General features: G+C 53.0%; 1 protein-coding gene across 8 annotated transcripts in view; it reads left to right on the top strand.

Annotated features, from left to right (window-relative positions):
* Window positions 1-3,575: 3,575 nt before the first annotated feature.
* TRAF1 (TNF receptor associated factor 1) overlaps window positions 3,576-22,467 on the top strand; it is a 30,754-nt gene continuing 11,862 nt past the window's right edge. The window contains exons 1-4 of one of the 8 annotated variants that reach the window (XM_043927749.1): window positions 10,905-10,987; window positions 12,638-12,939; window positions 13,670-14,429; window positions 16,594-16,678. In XM_043927749.1, the coding sequence (XP_043783684.1) occupies window positions 14,290-14,429; window positions 16,594-16,678 (225 nt within the window). In that variant the 5' untranslated portion in view covers window positions 10,905-10,987; window positions 12,638-12,939; window positions 13,670-14,289. Of the gene's footprint in view, window positions 4,120-10,862; window positions 11,054-12,637; window positions 12,940-13,669; window positions 14,430-16,593; window positions 16,679-22,467 lie in introns of those variants that run through there. The other 7 variants (XM_043927743.1, XM_043927748.1, XM_043927744.1 and 4 more) reach the window with 7 other exon arrangements.

Genomic DNA, 22,467 nt, shown 5'->3' on the forward strand with positions numbered 1-22,467 from the left:
AGCAGGTGCCGTTCATACCCCTGGGGGAAGCAGGAGAAAATGCAAACTTAGGAAAACGAGGAAGGAAGATGTGGGTGGAACTGTGTCTCCCCTAAAAGATCCGTTGGAATCCTCCCCCACCCAGCACCTCAGAATGGAAATGGGGTTGGAAATAGGATTGTTGCCGGGGTCGTTAGTCCAGGTAGGATGAGGTCGTACTGGAGTAGGGTGGGTCTCTCCTCTAAAGTGACCGGGTCCTTGAAAGAAACACATAGGGAGAAGAGACTCTGGAAGGAAGCCAGCCACGTGGAGAATTTGATTGGCAGGCAGTAGTAACTAGCAGGAAAGGCGCTTGGATATTGATTCCCTCGACCTGTGGCTGTGAGGCGCCTTCAAATCTCTACTAGGTCAGGATACAAAGCCTGAGACACAGCTGAACTTTCAGGCAACGGTTAAGTGGCTTTACCTGAGGGGCTTACAGGGACTTCATTGTTTGGAAGTGATAGGAGAAAATACCACCAATTAGAAAGATAAGATGGAAGACAACAACCCATTTACAATGGCCAATGTAATCAATACCTAGAGTGAACAAGACTTGAAGTATATAATCATAAATCAACTTCCCTTTGTCTCCCACCCCGCTCTATACATGTGTTCAGAGGAAAGGGAGAGAAGCCCTTTTCCTGACCTTTGGTAAAAATTCACACATCTTAGGACTTTTCTGATCATCTGCTCATTCTGAGGACATAAAAAACTCCTGTGGTCCCTGCAGTCACTCAACAAACTCTGTTTGTAAATCAGCCCCATACAAAAGCAAAATCCAAACTTGATTTAAAGTCCAATCTTTTCTCCAATCAGGGCTTGCTGCAGGTGGGACCTCTATAGCTGGGAAAGGTGGCGTGGACCGCTGCTTCCCTTTCTCCAGACCGCCCTCCCCAGTTTGCTAGCTGTGACCTCTGCTCTCTCCAGGGCTAAGGGTCAGCAGTGAGAAGGGGAGGGTAAGGGGAGCAGGAGAGATCGTACTTGGCGGTCCTGTGGTCAGGTGGCTTTCTTTGGCTGCCCTGGTCTTTGTCGCAGCGCATCAGTGTCTCTCGCTGTGGCCCGCGGGCTCTAGAGCAAGCAGCCCACGGTTTAGTTGACCTGCAACATGCAGGATCTTGGTTCCCTGACCAGGGATAGAACGTGTGTCTCCTGCATTGAAAGGCGATTCTTAACCCCTGGACCACCAGGGAAGGCCCTGTCAAAAGCTGGTGTTAAAGCTGACTTTCATGTGGGCACATCCAAGCTCTGAGAACCTCTCACCCTCACACAAGTACCACACGATCTTGTATCCCACAGGTCAGCCCTTCTGAAGCCCTAAGAATCAATGGTACCTGCGCCCCGATGGACAGACCAGAGAGGCCTTCACGTCAGTTCTTCCGGTGCCTGTCCCATGTCTAGTCGACGGGAGTGGCATCCTGTGCATAAACCGACTTTGGGAGTTCAGGCTGATCTGAGCAGCAGCGTCTCTTCCTTGTCTTGTTTATCTAAGATGACTCCCATCTCTCATCTCGTCAATGTCTCTGCTGGCTGTCAGATAAGTCTATGTGCCTCCCCATCTCAAACCCCTGTAGACACGTATTACGCTCTACAAGTAGACTGCGTAAAGTTCTTTTCTCTTGACTTGAGAAGCAGTTCTCTCCAACACATTCAGTCTTCATTCAACCCTAACCTCCTAATGAAAGAATAGGGGGTCTCAGGGATCTTTCTATGGGCTTCCCAGATGGTGCTAGTGGTAAAGAACCCAGCTGCCAATGCACGAGACGATCCCTGGGTTAGGAAGGTCCCCTGGAGAAAGGCATGGCAACCCACTCCAGTATTCATACCTGAAGAATCCCATGGCCAGAGGAGCCTGGCGGACTACAGTCCATGGGGTTGCAAAGTCAGACATGATGAGAGAATAAAGAATCTCAGGGATCTTTCTATAGCACCCTACCTCCAGGTGGTAGACCCACACAAGCACGTGTGCCCAAACAGGGGGGTCAAAGATGAATCCAACACTTTCTTGGGGTCTCAGATGGTTAGGAGGGCCACGGCCTGCATCTGTTAGCACAAGGCAAGATGGCTCCCGCTGGACACAGTGGAGAAGGCTCCTGAAAGAAGGCAACTTCTTAGCTGGGTCTTAAAGAAGGACTGAGATCAGGACAAGCCGAAATGAAGTCTTAATAAGGAGAGCAAACGCCGAGCAGGGGAACAGAAGGAAGTGTGCACAGAGGCCCTGGGTGGCTTCCTTCAATGAAACACATAGAAGACAAGGCCAAGCCGACCAAAGATGAACAAAATCAGGGGTCTGGACTTCTTCCTGCCGGAAGTGAGATGTTTTGGAAGATTTGGAAAGGGCAGCAGGCTGGAGGGTTGGGAAGGGCAGTGACTAATTCTCGGTGAAATGTGTTCTTCATTTCCTTGAGTCATTAACTAGGGCCCCATCAAGAAGAAAAACAAAACAAAAACCTTCCAGGACCTGCTTTCTTTTCCAGGAAAACCCTTACCCTTTGGAACCTCTCACAAGTTCAGTTCATAAAGACATCCAATCCTGTTTTCCCTGTTAGTCAAGGGGCCTGGGCACAGCTGCCAGGACCCTCCTCCAAGCCCTGGAATTCTCAGCTTGAAGCCTGATGGGGCCGGTCAACCCATCTCCCCAGGGTGCCCAATGCTGCCCTCTGGAAGGGGCTGAGGAGAAGGGCTTCCCTCTATGAGCAGAAGGGCCACAGAAACCTTGCCTTGATGAGCCCAGCCACAAAGGCCCCGCCTTGGGCCCTCGGGAGCCAAGTGGGAAAAATCCAGAAGGCTGCACAGCCAAGAAAACAGCGGGTTTGGATGCAGTCCCAGCTCTCCCCTTCTCTTCTGATCTTGAGACCTCACTCAGCTTCTACGTCTTCATCTGTAAAATGGAAACACCACCATCTACCTCACGAGGCTGCTGGGAAGGTTAAATGAGAGGTGTCAGCAGAGCTAGCGCACAGCAGACGCTCAACAAACCTCCCCGCTCCTCGTTCCCCCAGCATCTCTGTGGGTCTCGGTTTCCTCACCCACTAAACATGGTGGGGATTCAAGGAGGGAGTTGAATCTGAACAGGTTCCCAACCTCTGCCATCTGCCCCACGTACAGGCCCCGGGGAGACGGAGGGCCTTTCTCTGCCATGTCTGATCTCTGGGAGCTCTTTCTTATATTATTTAAAAAAAAAAAAAAAAATCCCAAGTCACGTAGTAGTAGCACGCACTGGCACATGCTTGCAATGAGTCCAAAGCCCGGCCCCCCCAAGCGCCTCTGCCCAGTACTACCACCTGACTCAGTTTCCCTATCTGGAAAGCAGTTGTAACCGGACAGGTGCCCCCTCTGGAGCTGCCCACTAGGCTGGGGAGACGGTGCCCAGCAGAGGGCGCTCTGAGTGTGACCTCCTGGCCGGGGCTCTGGGGAAAGGCACCCAGCCAAGGAAAATTCTAGTGGAAAAATCGAAGAAAGGATTCCAGGTTTATGAGTCCCAGACTTTGAAAAACAGAACTGCTGAGTTGTCTCCTGAGTTAGGGGAAAAGAACACCACAGCCACCTCAAGATTTCCAGGAAACAACTTGTGAAGGCTTTGGGCGAAGCTGGGGAACGGGGGAGGCCTGGTTTGGGAAGTGGGAGACGGGGTGGGCGTGTGCCCCTGGGAGCGCCCCGTGAGTGGCAGGTCTTCCTGGGCAGCTCTGGGGGTGGGGTTACGTGACTGTGGGTTTACCTGTGCTTGCATCCATGTGCATTTGCTTGCCCGTAGGCAATCCCACAGGTGTTTACTGAGCACCTTCTACATTCTGTTAGGTGATGAGGACGCAACAGCAAATAAAACACAGCCCCTGAACTCAGAGCTGGGTTTACCGAGAGGTGCAGAGCAGCCGGCATTCCAGTTCAGTCACAGGTTTCCCTGAAGGCTCAGCAGGTGAAGGGCCTACCTGCGATGCAGGAGACACAGAAGACGTGGGGTTCGATCCCCAGGTCGGGAAGATCCCCTGGAGGAAGAAATGGCAACCCGCCGCAGTGTTCCTGCCTGGAGGGTCCCGTGGACGGAAGAGCCTGGTTGCAGAGTTGCAGACAGCTGAACGACTAAGCACGCAGCACCCGGAGGTGAGTGCGCAGCTAACACCAGGCAGCCGCCAGCGACGCGGCCCTGGAGACCGCGGACACTCAGTCTCCTTAGCGGGAAGGTGGACATCCTGGGAGACAGCAGGCGCGTGTAAACGTTGGGTGACTCCCACCGGTTGTGCACAAGGCCTGCACCTGGATAAGCACATGCGGTGTGTGCCGTCCCAGCGAGCTTCGTGCGGGGCATTAGCTCACCTGCTCAGGCCGCGTGTGTGATGTGCCAGGCTCTACCAGAGGCTGCATGTTGTGGCCCTCAGATACGGTTTGTGAGGATGCTCATCCGGTTAGGGTTTGGCTTTGGGGAGCGTTCTAAAAATCAAGCTATTACACATAAAAACCCAGATTTACAATTTCTCTAGAAGCCTTGGAAGATCTGGCCATCCTGCAAGCATTTGCATGTGTGTGCCTGTATGCCACGGTTCTGCTGCGCAGAGATGTGTCCTTTCCAGGAGCACCCTCCCCCCTGGCCAGCCTCCAGGCCTGTCCTTGGAGGGACTCCAGGGTGGCTTGGGCGCGCTCGTGTGCAGACACGTTCTCTGTGAACGGAGAAGCAGGACCCGGCGAGAGCTGGTGCCAGGCCCTGGCCTCCCCAGGCAGCTCCGGTTTCAGTAATCAGAGGGGCTGGAGCGGGCTGAGGGCCCTCCCCACGGCCCTCTGTCTGTATAGCTGGACGCTGCTTACAGAAGAGAAGCAACCAAGGACGGAAGCCAGACGGACTAGCTTTTCTTGTGTATTATTTGATTTTGCGTCTTAAAAATTCCTGCACTCTAGCTCCAAAATGCTTAAGGCAATGATCTCTGCAGAAAATGTGGCTAAATGTCTATACTATGGCTCTTCTAAAAATGAGCAAATAGATTCGTGGTAGAAGTGAAAACTGTTAATTACATTTGCGGAGCCACAGATGTGAAAGACAGAATGGATGTTTTCCTAACATTCCTGGATCCTCTTTAGATGGCCAGTCAGCCTCTCTTAATAGATATTTACTCGGGTGGGAGACAGAGGCTGAACACGAGGGGCCTACAAAGACGGGTACACCCTGCTCTCTGGCCCTCGGGAAACCCAGTTTGTGAAGAGACAGCCAATGAGAAATGAATGCAGAAACAAGAAAGGATGGGGGTATAACAGGCATCTGGGGACAAAAGACGTCAGAACATAGAGGAAGATGCCTCTGAAACTCTGACTTAATGTGCAAGCTCTTTCCCCAACCTGAGCCCCCGTTTCCCCCCTTTTAGACAAGAAGCTCAGAAGAGATGAGTAAGCATCAACTCCATGTGTTCACGATCCGAGCCCTGAGCTTGGGTGTCCTTTGAGGGAACACAGGTGCAGCCCTGGTTCATAACCCCTAATTCCCTGCCCCATTTTCTTGTGCTGTAAATTCATCTAGCTTGAGCTCTGAAAGAAATTCGTCAGGTTTTTCACATTTCTTTGTCTTGAAAAAAAAAAAAAAATGTGTCTGGAGTCCAAAAATATGACTGGAGTCCAAAAAGACCAGGCACCTGGTGGAAGCTGCTAGCCTCCATTATAGACGTTCCTGGTCCAGCTGGGAAGCAGCCCCTCAACAGGTAGGAGAGTTGCACCCCTTCCCCAGAACCAGGTTTGAATGGCTAAAGAATTTGCCCTGAAGGATTGCGCTGAGGTCATTCTCCCACTTTGCAGATGGGAAAAATGAGGTCCAAAAAGGGAACAGAGTTTCCCCACTGTCCTGAAATCAATGTCAGAGGCAGGTCTCCTGATTCCTGAGTAAGAGCTCTGCTCACACACTGAATTTTCTCTCTCGGGTTGAGTCGTCAGGACAAAGTGAGATAAGGACCCCCAGGCGTATCCCTCCTCGGGCAGATGTCAACTGCTTTGCAGCTAGAACATTGAGTCATCCCTGTTCCGCTCGAGCCAAGAGCCTGGGAAACCCACCCTCTCAAAAGCAGGAAGGAAGAGCGATAATTCTGTAGCCCAGCAAAAGGCCTTGGAGGTCTGGGCATCCACCTTCAGAAGCATCTTTGTAGTTGTCAAGAGTCCCTGAAAGAGGTTTTGACACATAGCAAAACCACATTTGTAGAACAAGGCACCCGGGTGGCCAGAGATGGTGAAGAGAAGCAGGAGGTGGACTATTTCAGACCCAAAGCTGTCTGCCTTCCTCATCGTTGGCCTCATAAGAGCTTGTCGACATCAAAGGGGCTATCCGCCAAGCTCTTTGCCTGGAACACATTATCATCCCTGTGAGAGTCATTGGTATCCCCATCACAAACTGGAATCTCCATGGCACTCTCAAAGCGGCCAGTCCCACAAATAGTTGGGAAACCCCTGGGGACGGCTCTGGGGCCTCCAATTCAAACGACTTCTGAAGTGCATTGCTTCTTTGCTTAAAATCTGGAAGTCTGTTGAGATAGGAAAAATCGCCAGGCATAGAAACTTCTTTCAGAGAAGAACCCCAAATTTCTTATCAAATTTTCACTAGAATGCTATTTCTAATTTCACAACACCCTAAAAAATCAGGCCAAAGATACGTAATATTTTGTGACGATGGTGAGATCATCATTAATGATTATTACCTCAAGTAAAAATGATTATGGATGGTGTCTTGAGTATTAGCCATTGATTGAACAAATGTTTATTGATTGCCTCCTCTGTGCTGAATCAGGGAAAAAGACAAAGAAATCAGACACAGCTTTACTTTAACACCTTTAATTCATTTAATTTCTTATATTCATATAATTCACAAATTATAGTGGTTCAGGAAAAAAAAACCTGTAAACAAGCATAGTTTATAAATTGCCACTTATAACAAGTATAGAAAGAACAAGATGGAGAGTAACAGAAGGGAACTTAGGACATTTTAAATCATCACATCAAAGCAAAGAAGGTGTCCTATAGGCTAAAGGTTAGTTTTACAAGATCATTTGGTAGATTGTTTCATTGTTGATATCAGCTGTGTATGAGTTACCATGGGGAAGTGCTTAACTTGGGTTGAGGAACTCAGGACCCTTTGATCTTCTAATCTATCAGTACTAGATGACTGATAACCTGTAATCATCTGTCTAATTAAATTTCCTGGTCCAGGAATCAGAAGTTTTCAGAGGAGGTATAGATGATGTTAGCAGGAAAGCTGTTCACTAATTGTTTTTACTAAAGACAGGGACAGGGACAAAGCCTGCAGCTGGCATTGAAAAGAAGGAATATAGGGGCAAGAAGGGGAATGTCTGGCATTCATGAGTAGAGGAAGTAGTAGCCCATTCTGGGCCCCCTGCTTCAAGGGTTGACAAACAGAAACAGGATTGTCCCTAGCAGTCCAGTGGTTAAGACTCCGCTTCCACTGCGGGGGCACAGGTCTGATCACTAGTCAGGGAATCAGCATATACTTAATACGCTCAGTCACGTCCAACTCTGCTGCTTCCCCAGTGACACGGTGATAAAGAATCTGCCTGCCGGTGCAGGAGACACACGAGATGCAGGTTCGATCCCTAAATCAGGAAGATCCTCCGGAATAGGAAATGGCAACCCACTCTAGTATTCTTGCCTGGAAAATTCCATGGACAAAGGAGCCTGGCAGGCTGCAATCCCAAAGAGCTGGACATGACTGAGCTCCGCCCACCCCCCACCCCCGCACACACACGCACATGCACACACACAAACAGAAGCTGCATGAATGACTGGCATTAGGAGAATGGACACCCGGTGCATTCACCTCTAGGAGCCAGTTGTCATGAGACCAGCAGCCGGGTCTGCCTCATTTACTGCTATAATCAGGGGCCTGGGTTCTGGAAAGGAGAAAACAGTGTTCGCACCTCTTCTCATTGATATCAGTAAACGGAACGAGGCACATGATGTGCTCAGATGAGAGCAGTTCACAGTAACTGATGCTAAATCAAGTGTAACTGCTGATATTGTCACTGCTATTTTTACCAGGACCACCAACCTCAGTCCTCCAAATGCTTAGGTTCCAATCTTGTCCTGCCTTCCCACCACCTGGAAGGCTAATGACCCTGGCAATGTAATCTCTTCCTCCTCCGATGCCCATCAGGACTATGACACCTGGAAAGGCTCAGTTGTTGGGGAAAAAAAAGCTCGAACCGTTGGGACAGTAGAGGCAAGCCAGCTCAGGAGAGAATCCCAGTTTCCACCTCTGGGATCTGGGAGTACTCGTTAGATCCACCATTTTGAAACCATGTTCCTAGAGCCTAGAGGTCAAGATGCCCAAGGCACAGACTCCTAGCTGTCTGCTTCGCTTAACGGAAGGTCCCTGCTTCTAGCTGGTTTGTAGGCTTGGGCTCTGGGCTTCTCATGTAGCAATAGCGGTAAAGAACTGGCCTGCCAGTGCAGGAGACACAGGAGACGAAGACTCGATCCCTGGGTTGGGAAGGTCCCGTAGAGGAGGGCGTGGCAAGTCACTCTGGTATTCTTGCCTGGGGAATCCCAGGGACAGAGAAGCCTGGCAGACTACAGTCCACGGCGTCACCAGAGAGTTGGACACGACTGAGGCGACTTAGCATGCTTCCTTGGGCTCCAGGTGGAAAAGCATTTGAAGGCAGTCTCACAGCTAATACAAGTTTTCAGATAACCCACAGCATTCCACCCAGGTCATTTTCCACTTAAAAAACAAAAACAACACAATGGACTATAATTTGTTGAATTATTGCTTAAGCATTCATTTATTTATCTACTCTCCCCCAAAACTGCTTTAGTTACAGGGAGAAAAACACACACACACACAGATGTCCTGACCCCTAGTCCAGGGCTCGTTCCAAAATATAAATATATCCTCCAAAATACCTATGCAGGTTTCAGCTGGGGGAGGCAGGGTGCAGAGAGAAGGAAGACACAGCTTCATTCCAGTACTAAATTGTCAGCGCCTTGTCAATTTTCGCCATTTTTCTATTCTACCTCTTAGAAGGGATGAGAAGTCTCTCCTCTAGGAAACAGGGCGGCCAAGGAGGTGATCAGACACTCAGGGGGCTTGTCACCCGTGCTCTACCATCTTCAATGCAGAACGGCTCAAAAAACTTTAATTTTCCAGAGTCCTCCTAACTATTCCATCCTTAGCTCCCTACAGGAGCCACTAGCTTAAAAGGCTACAAGGCTAGCAGGCAACCTCAAGGTCAAGAGTCTGACAGCTGAAGGACTGGGGGAAGACTGGAAAAGGGAAACCTTCTGGCCGCTCTTAGAGTAAGCAGAGCAGATAGGGATGTGAGAGGCAGGCTGAGGCTCAATCACCCCCCTACTTCCCTGTGTGTGCTTCTTGTTCCCAATCGTGGCCCCAGGTTCATACCGCCAGATCTTACGCCTTAGCCACATGCACAACTTTTCTTCTTAAACTTATTTTTGGAATTTTTTTTTTTCTGCTGGGTAGAGATGAGTGGTCTCCAAGAGGTTTTTATTCCTGTCTGAGTCACGTTCAGCCTCACTGGGCTCCGCTTTCAATTTGCCGCACCCTGATGGCTCAGAGGTCCCCTGGTGATGCCCCCTCTATTTCAAGAGCCCCCAAAAATAAGTCGAGTGACTACAGATAAGTTTTTGGTACTTTCCAAAATTAAACTATTTCCCTTGGTAAATTTCCACCAAATGAGCTCATTAATCTGAAAACAGGATGTGGCACATGAAGAGAGTAAGGTCAGGTTGACTGCTCACTTACGCTGGCTTGGGGCAGAGAGGAAGGGGTGGGTGGGACAGAGATGGGACCACAGAATGGCTTTTAGAGGCCCCGAAGCCTTTACGGATTGCACTGGGAATCAAGGAGTTTTTAAATCAGAGACTCCAAGCTCTAAATCCTTATCTCTTAGAATTGAGAGTGACCACAGAAGCCACCTCCGGTCAATGTCCCACAGATTGCCGGCCTGGAGGCCCCTTAGACCCTCAGCCTGTCTGCAGGCAGCTGTCTCCCCTCCAGGACGGACTGGAGGCCCTCCTTTCTCCCGGGGGACGGTCCTGCAGCATCAGCAGAAGTTGGGAGTTCCGTGCCAGGTGAGCTAGAGGCTTAAACACATCCCAGGTTAAAAACAAACCAAACCAAAGAGGTAACACAGTTCCCAACTCCAGTTGGGTGTCAAGACAAAAAAATGAGACCCTAATACGTAGAGAATATAATAGATGGCTCTGAGTAACGAAAACAAAACCAGCCAAGTAGGCAGGCTCACTCGGTGCCCAGCTAACAGTCCTGCAGATATTGATGGAGGGGCCTTTATCAAATTCGCAAAAACAAAGGTTGTATATTTAAACAAAAATTCTATCCCAACGCTAAATATCATAATTATTTTAATTGATATACACAAAGTTCATAGGGAATAAGTGATCGTGCGCGCGCGCGTGTGTGTTTAGACAAAACTAGTCTCGGTTCCTGAAAACACCCAGTTTTGTGGAAGCGCCGAGCGCTCGGAAGCGCTTTGTACATCTCTTGGCTGGTTGCGTCTAACTCAGTAAGCGCTGAGCTCGGATCTCCGCAGGAACCCGAGGGGCTAAGACGCGGCTGTTGCCACTGCTTGCGGCAGCCCCGCCAGCCCCCCGCAACGAGGGGCTGCAGGCAGGCAGGGGCCGGGATAGTTCGAGTCCCAAGTCTGCATTCGTTTATTCCGCGAATACTTCATACTGAGTCCCACACGTGTGCCATGAACTCGTGCGGGGAGGAGAACGGAAGCAGGTCTGTTTTCGGTGCAAAAACAGACTGCCACACCTTGGTTCCCACCCCGAGCCTCAGTTTCCCCATCGGGGAGCGCTCGTCCCGCCCCCGGGGCCTCCTCGGGAGGCGGCTCGGGCTGCAGGAACCGGTCCCGGGCCCGCCCTCCCCGGCTTCCGCCGCCGGGGCCAAGTCCTCCCGCCACCGGAAGCTCCGGCCGGGCCGCCGGGAGGAGGCGGCGGCGGCGAGGTGGGTGCCGCGCGCCCCGCCCCAGCCCGCCTGCCCCGGGACTCCGCTCCCCGCCGGGCGCCCCAGGTGCGAGCCTCCCCGCGCGCCTCTGGGACCTGGAGTCCGGGCTGCCGAGCCCTGCCCGGGACTCCTGCCCCCTGCCCTGCCCGCGGGCCCGGCGGCTGCTCTGCGGTCGCTCATCCTGGACTAGCCCGGGCCCAGGTCGGCTCGCAGCGCTGCGCACGCATCTCCAGATGCGGCGGGTGGAGACGGCAGTCGCCCGCCCTCTGGGGGACGCACGAACCGGGCTGGGGGGCTCGAAAAGGCCGTCTGGCCTCCCGGAGCCAGGCCGCGGGGACTGGGCTCCGGTGGGGGGGCGCAGTGGGATCGCAGAGCCAGGAATCCACCCATCCCTGGGGCAGCCCACGGGGACTCCCGGGGGGAAGTGGTCTAGTCCAGCTGCGCCCCGAGAGACGAAGGGAAGGCTGGGGAGACGCGAGTGCGCAGCGCCGAGAATCCTCGGAAGAGAAGGGGGTCACGGAGAGGAGGAGCAGCCGGAGAAGTGCGGGGGTGTGGGTGGGGAGCACGGAAGGGGTGCGGGAAGCCCCAGCAAGGAAGGGAATTAGAGAGGAGGCGCCCGGAGGCGTGGCATGGGCTGGCCACGGGACTAGGTGGATAGACAAGCCCCGGGCATTGGGCAGCCTCGACTGGAGTGAGGAAGCGGAGCACCCGTGTTGACAGTATTTTCTACAAGTTCAGTTCAATTGAGGAGAACGTGTAGATGCTGGAGAGGAATGTGGAAAACGTTTCAAAGCACCGCGTGTGTTTAGAACACAGGGATCCGGAGTCCCCATTCAGTATCTGTGAGCCCTTAGGCAAGTCACTGAACTTCTTGGAGCCTCAGTAAAGTGGGGATGAAGGTGACAATACCTGCCTCATAGGGTTCAGGTGAAGATGAGATGAGATGTGCCTGTAAAAACACTTAACACGGGCACCTGCTACTTCTCACTTTTAATCATTAGAGCAGCTTGGGCGGACGTTGAGGCCGATAGGAAGGAGCTGGGAGGCAGTGAAGGCAGAGGAGAGAGAAAGGGACCCAAGAACTTGGGCAGAGAGAGAAATCTGGGATGCCTGTGCCAAACCAAGGGAAGGAGGGAACAGCTGGGGATGCAGAGAAGGTGGCAGGTTTGGGGTGTATGGTTAAGTGAGTGGCTTTTGGACTGTCTTTCTCTGAAGCAACCTTCAAAGTCATTTGCTGAAAGGGCCAGGCCAGGGCTGGCCCGGGTGAAGCTGGAGAACCTGGTTTCCGCTGCAGCAGTAGCGGAGCATGCCTTGCCCCTTTTGCCAGCAACCCCTGGCAGACTCAGCATCGTTCCAGGGAAGGTGGGCAGTTGACTTTACTAGACTCAGAGGATAACATCTGACCTACCTTGCCCACTTGTGAGGCTCAACTAAAGTTGATGAATGTGAAAACACTATATATGTAAGCATAATTTACCATTTTAGTCTCTTTTCCTGATCTTGAGGAGCTGGAAGGGCCGCACCATCAATACCAAAGCCTTCTGAGCACTTCACTTGGGCTGTGCACCATGCCACGCTTTCACCCACAATCTCATCTGGTTATTTTGACAGTCAGGTGAGGCAGGTATTAATATTATCCCCATTTTGCAGATGCAGAAACTGAGGTGCAGAGAAGTTACTGACCTTGCCCCAGGACCCAGAGCTAGTGAGTGTTGGACTCAGGACCCCAACTGAGATCTGTCAGACCTCAAAGCCCGTGATTTGAAACTGCTGTGAAAGTTGGCGTGAGCCCTAATAGCAGCCTGCAGGACAGAAGGATGTGGAGGGATTGACTGTCTTTTCCATGGGTGCTGTGCTCAGTCACTCCGTCGTGTCCGATGCTTTGTGACCCCGTGGACTGCAGGCCACCAGGCTCCTCTGTCCATGGGGATTCTCCAGGCAAGAACACTGGAGTGAGTTGCCATGCCCTTCTCCAGGGGATCCTCCCAACCCAGGGGTCGAACCCAGGTCTCCCGTATTGCAGGTGGCTTCTTGTCCGTCTGAGCCCCCAGGGAAGCCCGTCTTTTCCATTTGATAGATGAGAAAACAGAGGCTAGAAGCTCAGCCCTCCCTCCTGGGCTCTGCAGGCTCCACACTGCCTTGCTCTCGCTTCCCCTGAATGGGAGGAAGAACACAGAGCTTGGAGTCGCACACACCTGGCCCTGATCCTACTCTGCCACGGGTGCTGTGTGACTTCAGACCAGGCATCTTGCTTCTCTGTGCCTTTACGTGCCTGCGAAATTCCTAACAGCTGGCTCTAAGGAATGTTGCCCGGGGCACAGGAGGTGTGCCAGGAGCCATGCTTCCTACACTGCCGAGGATCTGCCTCCCACTTGACTGCTGAGACCAAGTCTCCATGACCTTCTATTTATTTAGACCTTTGTTCTCCTCAGTGCCAGGAAGTGGTGGTGCCTGACCCGAGTCTGTGGCTACCTATGATTTCCTGAGTGGGGCCGTGGGGGTAGGGCCCTGAGCAGTCCATGGTGTCATCACCGTGCTGATGAAGAATGCCCCGGGCAGGGCTGGGGCCATCAGGGGCCTTCCTGCTGCCCCTGGTTACCGTGGCCATGGGGTCCTGGAATTTTAGTGCCCACAGAAAGCTTGGAGACGCCCTGTTGCAATTCCTTTTTTAATTTTTTACAGACAGGGTAACCGAGACCCACTGTGAGGAAGTGACTTTCACCTCCTCTGGATGGGGCAGAGCTCATACGCATGGAACTTTCATTTTTGGACCTGCCTCCAGAACCCTGGGGATTTCCACTAGAGTGGTGATCACCCCCACCGAGAATCCCAGACTGCTCGGAGGGCCCAGGGAATACAGACGAGTCAGGGACTGGAGCTCTCTCTGCCCCTGGCCCTGGGGAGGAGGTGGAGGAAGCCAGCCGCAGCCTGAGGTCCCCCGACAGGGGAAACTCTGAACTACCGTCCCTGAAAGTCCGCGATGCGGTTCTTCTCTCTGTCTGACTTGCTCTTTACCTCCCTCTCACTCAAAAGAATGACTGGACGCTCCTGGAGCCTGCAGTCACCATCCAGGGGATTTTTTGCACCGCAAAGGGTAATTCCTGTCTCATCCCTGCTGTGACTCAGCAGTGACGTCGAACCATACAAGCCAGCGAGAAGATAAAGGCATCAGCCGCCCGCGTATCAGAGCGGGTGGCCCAGCAGAGCACACCGCTTCTCCCAGCACAGACCGCGGGGCTGGGCCCCTGCCCCGAGGAGCTTGGACCAGGCCCTCCACCCCCGGGCCCGCCTGGGACCCCAGGATGGCCTCTGGCTCGGCCAGCAGCCCCCGCCCGGCCCCCGATGAGAATGAGTTCCCCTTTGGGTGCCCCCCCACCGCCTGCCAGGACCCCCCAGAGCCCGGGCCTGTCTGCTGCGCCGTCTGTCTCTCTGAGAATGCGAGGTGAGGGGTCGGAGGAGAAGGGGTGGGTGGGGAGGAGGCGCCGGGGAGGGACTCCTGATGGGAGGCGAGGGCGAGAGGACCCCTGGCTCTCAGGCAGGTGCCTGCATCTCTCTGTCCTCAGCTTCCCTGATACCGCCCCGTCTGACTTCTGGCGGAAGGAGGAGACACAGAAAGCCCTCCGCTCCCTCTGCGGAAGGCCGTCGAGGGAGGCAGAGCCTCTGAGCCCACCTGGGCTAACTCACTTACTATGTGGCCTGTGCTCATGGCTTAATGTCCCCAAACCTCAGCGCCCTTGTCAATAAAATGCCTGTAAAGTGATTTTCTACCTCCTGGGATTGTTACAAGGCCCAATCAATAACATTCCAAAAGATTCTTATAATAGGGAATTTATCTGTAAACTCCTGGGTAAATGACAAACTGCTGTACAGATGTATCTCCTTCCACAGTCTCACCCATCACCTCAGACTGCTGAGAACTCTTCTAAAGGGGACAAAAGTATCTAGTATATTATTGTCTGTTCATGTATTATATATTTATATGTGTATATTGTCCCTGTTCAGCTGCTAAGTCATGTCCAACTCTTTGCGACCTCATGGACTGCACCACACCAGGCTTCCCTGTCCTTCACCATCTCCTATGTATTTGTATATACATACCTTTCTATTTTATATTGTATACAAATACCTTTATATTTCCCTGGTGGCTCAGAAGGTTAAGAATCTGCCTGCAGTGCAGGAGACCCGGTTTCGATCCCTGGGTTGGGAAGGTCCCCTGGAGAAGGGCCTGGCAACCCACTCAAGTATTCTTGCCTGGAGAATCCCGTGGACAGAGGAGCCTGGCGGGCTATGGTCATGGGGTTGCAAAGAGTCAGATGCAATTGAGCAACGAACACACCTTTATTTATAATACATGCTTTTAGCATACGTATAAAAATATACATATATAACATACACCATATATATTAAAATGTGTATATTATAAATAATTCAGAGAGGTGTGACATCAATATGATCATCAGAATCCCACCTTATTATGCAAGTATTATGTACCAACTGTGTGCCAGACACTCTTCAGAAGAGCCTTGGAAAGGTGGACACTGTTATCCTATGAGGACAATGAGGTCTAATGGAGAGATGAGGTCAGTTTCCTAGCAGAGGTGTTCTTAAACTGCCATACACCCCCAGCGTGACCTTTGCTGGGGACTTTACAGGTTAGGGAGGTGGGAAACTTCTGAGGCAAACTTGAGAGGTTCAAATGCTTTGACAAAGGAGAAGGCTGAGAGAAAGAGAAGAGAGAGGTGATGGTAGAAAGGGAAGAAGGGGCGGGGAGCCGAGCTTGACTGGTCTCACCATCCTGGGCTCGCCTCAGGCTTTTGCAGTGGGGCTTGTGGTTTCCTTACCTCTTCTTCCAAAATGTGGCAGGGGCAGGGAAGGGTCCCAGGTCTGGCCTGCGTCTCTCTCCCTCAGCCCACCCCTACGTCCTCTGAGACCTCGTTCTCCTCCCTGTGAAATGGGCCTGACCAGGGGTGCTCGCTGGGGGTCAGATCACTTTGCAAAAGCATGTAGGCCCATGTGTCATCTCATTCAGAATCTGACACCCACTTCCTGGTTAGGCATCTCAGGCTGGGTGTTCTTGGAGGCCCCTTCTTATTCTGAGAAGTCATCTGTAATTACTAAAAATAAGAGACCAGAATAAAACAGAGGAATCTGCAAAGAACTAATATAGTACACACCCACAATCCCTTACCTGAACCCCTAGGGTCGGATGTATTGTGGAATGAAAAAGTTTTTCAGATTTTTGAAAAACCACTCAGTACATTATAATTCTTCCAGCAGGGAATGGGGACATACCTTATATTCAAACATCAAGCAGTGATATTTCTGCAAATATAAATATTCATACTAAGTGGGATAAAACAGGTCTAATAGCCTGGTCAGTTCAAATCAGGTTTGGCTGCCAGAGAAGCTCACTGCAAGCTATGGGAAAACTCTGGGTGCCCGGTGTTTTTGGGGTTTAGGAATGGTGGGTCTGGGATGGAGCTATATGCTCATGGGTCTCGGCTGCCATGCCGGGCAAGGCCCAGGCCTTTGGGGCTCTGGGGTGGAGGTTGGTGTCATGGAGTCTCAGCGGCTCTGCTCAGTGGCATTTCTGCTTGTGTTCCCAGGAATGGTGAGGATCGGATCTGTCCCAAATGCAAAGGGGAAGACACCCCATCTGAAAGTCCAGGAAGCCTTCTGTCTCAGGAGAAGGTAAGCTGGCGCTGCCAGGGAGGTTTGTTCATTGTCTCTGCGGGCAGGCACCTCCCTGCTTGTCCTGAGTCTAGGCTGAATTCCGTCTGTTGGTGCTGAGGAGACTGATGCTCACAGTGAGAAAGCCGCTTGTCCCACGCCGCCTGGCTGACCCGTGGCAGGTTCAGGCTGAGAGTGGCTGTCTATTCGGGGATCCACACACCACGGCCTTCGGGCCCGGCCCAGCCTGCTGCCTATTTGTAAGCTCACGAGCTGAGAATGGTTTTTACACTTAAAGGGTTTTCAAAAGTCAACAGGGGAATGAGATTCTATGACACGTGAAAATGATCCAGACTTCAAACTTCCAGATCCCTGAATAGAGCTGGACTGGTTCACCGCCACAGCTCAGTCATGTATGTCTTATGCGTGGCCGCTTTGGCCCCGAGATTGCAGAGGTGAACAGTCGTAACAGAGGCCTTCCAGCCCCCAGATATTCACTCTCTGGCTCTTTCCAGAAAGAGTTTGCCAACTCCTGGTGCAGACAGCTCTTTCTGACCCTCTTTGCTCTCAGACCAGGTCAGGCCAGCCTCAGCTCACTTCTCCGGCTTCCCCAAGCTGTGCTTCCAGGAATAAGAGGGGCCAAAACGACATCCTCAGGCACCGTTTAGAACCCTGGCCCTTCTGAGCTGGAAAGACCCTTGTGGGTCATCTGTCCAGCCCAGAGGTGCCCACGTGGCAACCAACTGTGGTTCGTTCCCAAACCAGTTCAGGACAAAAATGGTTGAAAAAAGAAAGAAAGGAAGAAAATTGTCATGACTTTTTCTTACAAAACTAAATTCTTTCCATTTATAGAATCACCCTTTACTCTGAGACGATGCCCTTCCTATGTGTGTCTTTGTATAAAGGAAATGATCATGATAGATGATAGAATTGAGGGTAAAGCCTTTTTTGGGGTAAAATTAAAAAACGACAATCTTTATGTTGATCTCCTGATTTAAAAAGCAAACACAACTGGTACTGGTCTGTGAATCCAGAGCTTTAGGAACCCCGGCTCTAAATCTGACCCCCTTTTCTTACACGTGGGGCCCCAACACCCCCTGGGGATTCTCATCGCAAAGCTCCCCAGTGACCACGGTCTCCCCAGCTCCACACCCGAGCTGGCCACACTGCGAGGCGCCCGGCTCCTTTGGACCAAAGCTGTACCCTTGGCCAAACTGTGGCCCTGGGTGAGGGTGGGGGGGATCAGGAGCCTGGTGTCAAGGATGAGATGGCTGCTGTGTGTCTGCCTGTGAAATGAAGACGCTGCCTTACTGCTCCTGCTAAGTCACTTCAGTCGTGTCCGACTCTGTGCGACCCCATCCCTGGGATTCTCCAGGCAAGAACACTGGAGTGGGTTGCCATTTCCTTCTCCAATGCATAAAAGTGAAAAGTGAAAGTAAAGTCGCTCAGCCATGTCCAACTCTTCGCGACCGCATGGACTGCAGCCTACCAGGCTCCTCCGTCCATGGGATTTTCCAGGCAAGAATACTGGAGTGGCTAGGACAGAGCCTTTTCAGTACCGGCGATGTCCCATTGCCTGTCACTGGCTGTCGGGGCTCTCTCCCTCCGGCTGTGGAACGAGAGGCCGGCGGGTCTCCATGCCTCCTTCCCCTTCTCCGCTCCAGCCCCCTCTCCTCCAGAGAGTCAGGGGGACGTCTGTCCCACCAGAGCTGGTTTTGAGGGCTTTCCTCTCTTCTCTTCGGCAGCCCTCTCCCCCACAGACCCTCCAGGGAACCATAGTAAGGATCTAGTGCATTTCCCCGGAACTTTATACTCTACCACTGGTAGAGCTAATAGGATTATCACCGCTGGAATAACTTCCCAAACCTCCCTAGTAGGGCATCTCTGTGCTCACTGGGCCTCCGTGCTCCCCCCTCCAAGGGGAGGGGTAGGCTATCTGCTTTCCAAGGCAACTACCTGCCTGAAGGCATTAGGACGTTTGTTTCTGGTTTGCTTTAGTCTTGCCTCTGAACAGAATGAATCCAGATTCATTGTGTAAATCTTAGATAATATAAAGCAGAGATATTTTAATATCTCCCAATTCAGTAGTTCTAATTTTTTCATCTTTGTCAGTGTGAAATCAGATGAAAGCAGAAGGGGAGCCTGGACCTCTGGCCCTGCGGTTACCCCACTGCTTTCTCCTGCCCCAGCCCCCAGAGACTCTGGATTCCTAGGGCCCTGCAGGGTGCACTTTGAAACTCGATGCCTTTGACCACGTGGAGTGACTCTAATGATGGAGTCACAGGCGCTCAGCAGGCTACAGCGTGGGGGGGGGGGTGCACCCCCCGTGGAAAGCTGAGGGGCGGTGTGAGCCAGTGGTCTGACACCTGCACAAAGCCACAAGTGGAAAGACCAGGGACTCCACCAGCTCCTGACCCGATGGGAACTTTGGGGGGACTTTTGACCAAAGGAAGGCAGCTGATGACAAATCAACACTTTGCACACGTGGCGGGCCCGAGTCTGCGCATCTGAGGAATCCTGGGAAGTGGAGGTGGGGTGCGGGGCCGGGCCGGAAGCCGGCTGCACTACGCCCCGAGGCGCCCGTCCTTGCGACCCTCTCTGCGCCACCCGCTCATGCTTGTCCTCCTCTGGCTTGGTTAGAGGCCTGTCCCTCCGAGGAGCGCTCAGAGCCCCGGACTGATTAGCTCGTGTCAGAAGCAGACATGAAAGGATGACTGTTGACCCGGGTGGGGACTTGGTTCTGGCCTGGAACGACCTTCCTACGGGAGTGACAGTGAGAGGAGACAGCAGTCAGTCCTGCCTGCCGCAGGCCCCGGACACCGGGCTGTTGCTCTGTCTCTTCCCTCTGAGGCCACTCGGGAAGGTCCAAAGCAGGCTGGCCCCTGCTGCCAGTGGCTTACAAGAATGCCTCAAATTACCCTAGAATCTGAAAACGATCGGAGGTCGAGCTGTCTAGTCCCATTTCCGTTCTGTACTGGATTCCTGCCAAGTGGCTTGGTGTCCCTTCAGTGACGGGCAGCTCATCACTGCACAAAACCACCATGAGGAACTAACTACTGTGCCATTGTCCGCTCCCTTTGTTCCGAGCTGACGTCTGTCTCCCTCAGGGCCGCAAAAGGCAAGGCAGTCAGCCCCCTGCGTCCTGAGGCCGTCCTGCGTCTGTGGGAGGACGCTGACCACGTCCCTCTCGAGTCCGTCCTCAGCCTACACGCTTCTTTGTGTCTGTTGAAACCCAGCCCCTGGAAATGAGCTGGAAAATGAGCCCCCTCGCGCTTCTGAGCTTGGCGGTTGCATCTGTGACCCCATCTGCCCTGTGACATCCTGTGTCATGGGTGGTGGCGATACCAGTGGGTGACTGGAGGCTCAGGGGACAGGCGTGCCTGCAGCAGCCTTACCGCATCGGGGAGCCAGAGCCAGGCTCCCTCTTCCTGCCCCCGGGACTCCTGGCACCTCTCTGCTGCCTCCAGAGGGGGGATCACCCCAAGTGTTTTGTTTACACAGGTTTAAATACCCAGTCAGCCTAAGTGCTGGAATCCAGCAAGCGCTGTGAAAACAGGAATGGGCAAGACTCCTTTCAACAAGGAGAATCAGGCAGGACTTCCTGGAGGAGGTGGCAGTTGAGCCAAGCAGAGGCCGCCAGAAAGGAAACTGGCTCAGATACAGAGGAGGGTAGGAACTGGCGGGTGGGCCAGGTCCACCCTGTCCTGGTAGAGTGCCTCTCCCTCAGCACTAGCTGAGACCCAAGCAAAAACACCCCGTCCAGCCCTCAAAGACCTTGGCCAGCCTCTGCGCCCAGCGCAGCAGTGTGGACAGTGCCCGGCACATTGCAGGCCCCTCTGTTCTGTGCGGTGGCTTCACAGAGGCTTCTCCCGTGCCCCCAGTATCCTCTTAACACCCCCCCCATCAGAGGCCCCTGGGTCCTCAAGTGGAGGCCCCCCAACAGCCCTCTGCTGACCCCGTCACAAAGGGCCTGGGTCAGTAGGCAGCCGGGAACACCACACCCCCCCGACTTCTCGGACGTGGACAGAAGGACAAGTGTTCGCTCAGGGCTGGGATTGTGTTTTCTCTGTTTCCTCCCCGGAGGAAATTCCACCGCAAGTTTTATTTTTAGCGGTTTGCCAGCCGTGAGGCAGCTCACACAGGGGCCGCTTGTGGCACTGGCTTGGCCCAGGACGGATGCCCTGTTCTTCCCCCGCAGCCCCAGCCGGCTTGCCTCTCTAGCGCCCTGGGTCCCTGCCTTCAGATGAGCCACCCCTCTCTCCCTGGGGGGGAAAGGGCCCTGGACGTGGATCCCAGGCGCCTGGCCTCCACCACGGCTTTGCCCCAAAATTGCATCGTCTCCTATAAGTCAGCAGCCTTCCCTGAGCTTCAGCTTCTTCACCTCCATGAGAGAGGCAGAACTTCAGAGCCCCGACCTCCTCCGGGTGGTCCTGGGAGACCCAGCAGGGCTGTGCTCACACGGGGGCGGAGAAGGGCTCGTGCCTGCAGGACAGCGGGCTCCTCGCTTGTACAAGCTCCGCGTGACCCAGACTGAGCCACTCGCCCAGGCCTCACCTGTGTTCAGGTGAAACCAGCTCCGCCCTGCCTGCCTTGAAGGATTACTGCAGGGATCCTAGGAGGTAGCTTGCAAAAATGCTTTGGTCCTATGTAAATACACGTGCACGTAGGGATGTTCCTCATGTCTGCCAGCCCCTGAGGAAATCCAGTGGGGAAAGCAGGGTTTTATAGAATTACTACGCGTTTGAGGTGTGAAGATTCAATGAGGTGCATGTATGTGACAGCCATTAGGGGGAGGGAAAAAGATGTCCCAAGGGCAGTGCTTCATCCACAGGAATAATTATGGTAATAGCAGGTCCGCTACTGCTCATCAGGGCTCAACTGAGTGAACATCAGGCAGAATCGTGCTCCCCAAAGCTGTCCACGTGTTAATCCCCGGGACCTGTGAATATGTCACCTTACGTGACTGCATTAGTCTGCTCGGGCTGCCGTAACAAGGGACCACAGACTGGGCGGTGGAAACAACAGAGATTGATCTCCTTGCAGTTCCGGAGGCAAGTTCAGGCCGAGTCGGTCTCTTCCAAGGCCTCTCTCCTTGGCTGGTGGATGCCGTCTTCTCCTAGCGTCTTCGCATCCTCTTCCCTCTGAAAGTCTGTGCCCTGTTTCCTCTTCTTGCAAGGACACCCGTCACACTGGGGCAGGGCCCGTCCCAATGACCTCATTCCAACTTAATCACCTCTTTAAAGACCATGTCTCTGGGGACTTCCCAGGTAATCCAGCGGTTAAGACTCAGAGCTTCCAATGCAGGGGGCACAGGTTCAATCCCTGGGTGGGGAAGATCCCCTGGAGGAGGGCATGGCAACCCACTCCAGTATTCTTGCCTAGAGAATCCCATGGACAGGGGAGCCTGGTGGGCTGCAGTTCACAGGGTCACAGACAGACACCACTGAAGCGACTTACTACACACACACGCACGGACACCACTCAGCCCATGACAGTGACCAAAGGGTCTTTGTACTTTGCGGACGTTACTAAGTTAAGGATCTTGTGATGGGGAGATGACTCTGGGTTGTTGGGTGAGCTCATTGTAATCACAAGGGTCCTCAAAAGAGGAAGACAAGAGAGACAGAATCAGAGAGAAGCTGGAAGATGCTCCGCTGCTGCCTCTGACTCTGGAGGGAGGGACCATGAGCCCAGAACGCAGGCAGCCTCTGGAAGCTGGAAAAGACCAGAAAACAGGTTCTCCCCTCTGGTCTCCAGAAGGAACACAGTCCTGCTGACACCTTGATGTTAGGACTTCTGATTTCCAGAAC

Source organism: Cervus elaphus, chromosome 16 (genome assembly GCF_910594005.1).
Source record: "Cervus elaphus chromosome 16, mCerEla1.1, whole genome shotgun sequence".
NCBI lineage: Eukaryota > Metazoa > Chordata > Mammalia > Artiodactyla > Cervidae > Cervus > Cervus elaphus.